This window comes from Juglans regia, chromosome 8, assembly GCF_001411555.2.
Source record: "Juglans regia cultivar Chandler chromosome 8, Walnut 2.0, whole genome shotgun sequence".
Lineage (NCBI taxonomy): Eukaryota > Viridiplantae > Streptophyta > Magnoliopsida > Fagales > Juglandaceae > Juglans > Juglans regia.
In genome coordinates, this window is record NC_049908.1 from 7,841,286 (window position 1) to 7,845,604 (window position 4,319).

The following is a 4,319-nucleotide window of genomic DNA, read 5'->3' on the forward strand; positions in this document are numbered from 1 at the left end:
GCATCCCATATAACAGCTCCTATCACCAATCCATCAACCCAGGTATTGTAAATATCTTTCAACAGTTGGCGTGTATTTATTTTATGTGTAGTCATTGTCACTTGGGTTGATTAACATTATGTTGATATATGTTAGGACATATCAAGACCACTATATCCAGAATTTTCAAATTACATGCCAAGTTACTACGGTCAAATGCCTCATGTGTGGTTACCACCTTTTGTGCCTCCTCCAAGTGCCAGCCCATATCCATGGAGCAACTAGGTGATCGTTGGATGGTAAAGTAGTTCATGTGCTTTATTTTATGAACTTGAATATTTGGTCTAATTATTTATTTTTAAATTTTTTTTTTGAGAACTGCAGCAACACCCATGGAGCTCTACTGTTGTTGCCACGTCAAGTACTACTGCCTTAAGTAGTACCGCTACCTTGTATAGTTCTGCCATACCAATGATGAGACCTCCACCAACTACCTACCCATATCCATAGAGCAACCAGGTGATGATTTCTTGGAATATTGATTGTAGTTAGTATGCTTTAATTTTCTAAACTTGAATATTTCATCTAATTATTTATGTTTAAATTTTTTATGGAAAACTGCAGCAACACCCATGGAACTCTACCTCCGCTACCACGTCAAGTATTGCTGCCTTGAGTAGTTCCGTTGCCTAGTCAAGTACTGCTGCCTTAAATAGTTCCGCTGTAGTGTCAAGTACTGCTACCTTGTATAGTTCCGCCATTCCAATGATGAGACCACCTCCAACTGCCTACTCATATCCATGGAGCAATTAAGTTATAATTTTTTAGAGTATTTATTGTAGTTAATGTTATACTTAAATATTGGTCTAACTATTTATGTTTATATTTTTTTTGAAAAATTGCAGCAACACCCATGGATTTCTACTTCCGCTCTCCTGTCTAGTTCTACAAGTAGTGTCAGCTCTAGTGTAGTTGCTAGTTCTAGTGTACAAACCAGCGCTAGTGTCGCTGCTAGCTCGTGTTTGGCTTTACCAGTATTTGTTCCTCCAACTTCTACCAACTCATATCCATGTGGCAGTGAGGTGATGTCTTGGATTCTCCACATGCAGTGTATTTTACATTATCCAGAACATATTTTTTTATATAATACTTTTTTCTCCTATTTTACAGGAAAATAAAGTGCAACAAAGTAACTCTGTTGAAGAAATTAGTGAGGCCACATTAGACTCGATAGAAGTTGAAGCGCAGTCTACTACCTCTTTAGGTAATACGGTTGATACCAAGGAGGTTGTCACTGATGGGGTGATATCATTAAGGAGCCAAAGCCAAGAATGTTGTTTGAGTTGGATAATGAGTTGATGAATTACTATAAATATTATGGAAAGCGATGCAATTTTCCGGTAATGACACAAAGGAGTAAAAGAGAGAAAGATAGGACTGTGAAATATGTCACTGTGGGATGTGCTCGGGGTGGCAAGGCATGAAATAGGGCGTCAAACGTCTCAAAGCCTCCGCCAACAAGCAAGACAGACTGCAAGGCAATGATGAATGTCATGTTAAAGGATGAGAAGTTGTGTCACATCTGTATTTAACACACACAATCATGTGCTCAGCCCAAGAAAATCCAAGTTTTTCAGATACAACAGAGAAGTTAATAAGTTTGTTAGGAGGGTGTTGGTTACAAATGATGAGGTTGGCATACGTATGAATAAGAGTTTCCATGCTTTTGTGACTGAGGCGGGTGGATTTGATGACATACTATTTGGAGAAAAAGATTATCGTAACTATATTGATAAAGCACGACACCTGTGCCCTGGTAAAGGTGGTGCTCAAGCGTTGTTTGAGTATTTTAGAAGGATACAATACAAGAATGATGGCTTTTTCAACCTGATGGAATTTGATGAGGATGATAGACTGAAAAGTGTGTTTTGGGCGGACGCCTGTAGTAGAGGGGCCTACAAATACTTTGTAGATGTGGTAACATTCGATATTACATACCTGACAAATAAGTATGGAATGCCATTTGCACCTTTCGTGGGTATAAACCATCATGGACAATCAATCATTTTGGGTGTAGGCCTTATTTCAAGTGAGGATACAAAATCGTTTGTTTGGTTATTTAAAACTTGGCTTGATTGCATGGATGGAAAAGCGTTGAATACTATTATTACAAATTGATCATCACGCAATGAAAATGCGATCGCCATTGTCTTTCCCAACACGTGGCATAGATATTGCTTGTAACACGTATTGCAAAAGTCCCTGAGAAGTTTGGTTCCCATGGTCAATACAAATGTGGTCTGAAAAATAAGTTGTTATCTTGTGTCTATGACTCCCTTACAATCGAGGAGTTTGAGAATTCTTGGAAGAGCCTCAAGGATACTTTCAGCTTGTATGAAAATGCATGGTTGCAAAGCTTATATGCGGAAAGAGAGTTTTGGGTGCCAATATATTTAAAGAACTCGTTTTGGGTTGGAATGAGTACAACTCAATGCAGTGAGAGCATGAATGCTTTCTTCGATGGCTACGTCCATGCTAGGACAAACTTTAAAGAGTTTGTTGATCAGTTCAACAATGCTCTCAAGACAAAAATTAAGAACAAAAACCAAGTTGACTTTAATTCAGTTAACTTCACTATTCATTGCATATCACACTTGGCTATTGAGAAGAAGTTTCAAGATGTATACACAAATGCAAAATTTAAGGAGGTTCAACAAGATATAATGGGAATGATATATTGTCATTGTCGTTTCGAGAAAATGGATGAAGTAATTGCAACTTACGTGGTCGATGATCAAGTTAAGGCTGAAGATTTCATCAAGGAGGTTACGTAAACTCTTTACTTTAATGAGGCCGAGTGTGAGGCGAAGTGTGTTCGTGGGTTGTTTGAGATGCAAATGATAATATATAGACATATTTTTGCCATCTTTTCAGCTAAGAAAGTCCATGAGTTGCAGAAAAAGTACATATTAGACTGGTGGAGAAAAGACATAAAACGTAAGTATACTATTATTTTGAGCAGTTATGACATTGCTGATCAGAGACCCGAAACTGTTAGGTATAAATGTATATTGAAAACTTTCAGTGAGGTAATAACAAATGCAGTTTCGTGCGATGGGCATACTGAGCAAATGATTTCAAAATTATATGCAATAAATGAGGTATGGTGCACTTCGAAGCCCTACAGCATATATTCCAATGTTGGAAGAAGTACCGTGAATGTAGCCATAGAAGGATGTTCCAAAAAAGTGCTAAGCCCCCATGTTGTCAGAGGCAAGGGAAGACCCCCGTGTGAGAGAAGGATGTCGACGATAGAGGAACAATTGAAGAAAATTAAAACTAAGGCTGTGAATAAGAAAAAAGATAAGGGAAAAAGCAGAACGGTGAGAGCATAGTTATTGTCATTATTACCTGATGTTCATCTTCGAGTATTTGATAATATACTATTATTTCCACTTACTTGTGAACTCTAATTATTTTTTATGTTGTCAGAGGTGTAGTTTGGATACCGAATTATTGGAAAGCCGTGGAAACCAACTCGGCTTATCGGGAATGAGAATGCAAGAAAATGCCCAAACTCCCATTATGGTGGATCAAGAAATTGGACAACAAGATGTGATGGGAACACCAGAAAGTGTACAAACTCCAGTGATGGGGCACAAGAAAATGTACAATTATCACTTGAATTCATTTTATTGTATAGTTCGTGGTTTTTTATGTTGGTCTTACATTGTCTTCTATTATGTTCATAAATGCAACTAGGAATTGATGGAATGCAGCCAGAGATGGCAGATGGAAGAAAGCCAAGAAGCTTCTTGTAGCAAGATTTTAGATATCCATTATGCCTACTTATGTTGTGTGTTGATGGTGGTGATTTGTTACAATTTGTGTTGGATGTGGTTTGTTGGCATTTGTGCGTTAGGGGTGATTTGTAGGAATGTGAGTGTTGGTGTTGGTGTTGGTATGTTGGAATATGTTATGTATTAGTGGTGAAAGTGTAAGTTTTGTATAATATCTTAGTATTTGAGCCCACGTTTTGCACATTTTGTATCCAAGTACGCTATTTAAGTAAATTTGAGTTTGTATCCAAGTACGCAATTTATGTGGTTTTGATTGAATGTGAATGGCATTAGTTTATGAGTTGAGATTATACTGTGTTTGATATTGCCTCTTATGTCCAAGTGAAAAAAAAAGTTAATCAATAAACCTGTAATTTAGTCCTGTCAAATATTCTGACAAAATGATCAGGCTGGTAAGTTATTTCATGCATATACATACTTTTTTAAAAAGTAGTGGCACGTTAAAACAAAATAAAGTCTCGGGATTGAAGATCAAATACA

The 4,319-nt window shown here is 37.2% G+C and overlaps 1 protein-coding gene across 1 annotated transcript; it reads left to right on the forward strand.

Moving 5' to 3' along the window:
- Window positions 1-1,683: 1,683 nt before the first annotated feature.
- Window positions 1,684-2,813, forward strand: LOC108982190 (protein FAR-RED IMPAIRED RESPONSE 1-like). The gene is made up of 2 exons (XM_018953493.1): window positions 1,684-2,013; window positions 2,211-2,813. The coding sequence occupies exons 1-2, from the start codon at window positions 1,684-1,686 to the stop codon at window positions 2,811-2,813; spliced, it is 933 nt and encodes a 310-aa protein (XP_018809038.1).
- The last annotated feature ends 1,506 nt before the right edge of the window (window positions 2,814-4,319 follow it).

Excerpts from the sequence above, each read along its gene's own strand:
- LOC108982190 (XM_018953493.1), top strand. The coding sequence starts at position 1,684 with ATGAATAAGAGTTTCCATGCTTTTGTGACTGAGGCGGGTGGATTTGAT. Across the intron at positions 2,014-2,210 it reads GAATGCCATTTGCACCTTTC|ATATTGCTTGTAACACGTAT; the intron begins GTGGGTATAAAC and ends CACGTGGCATAG.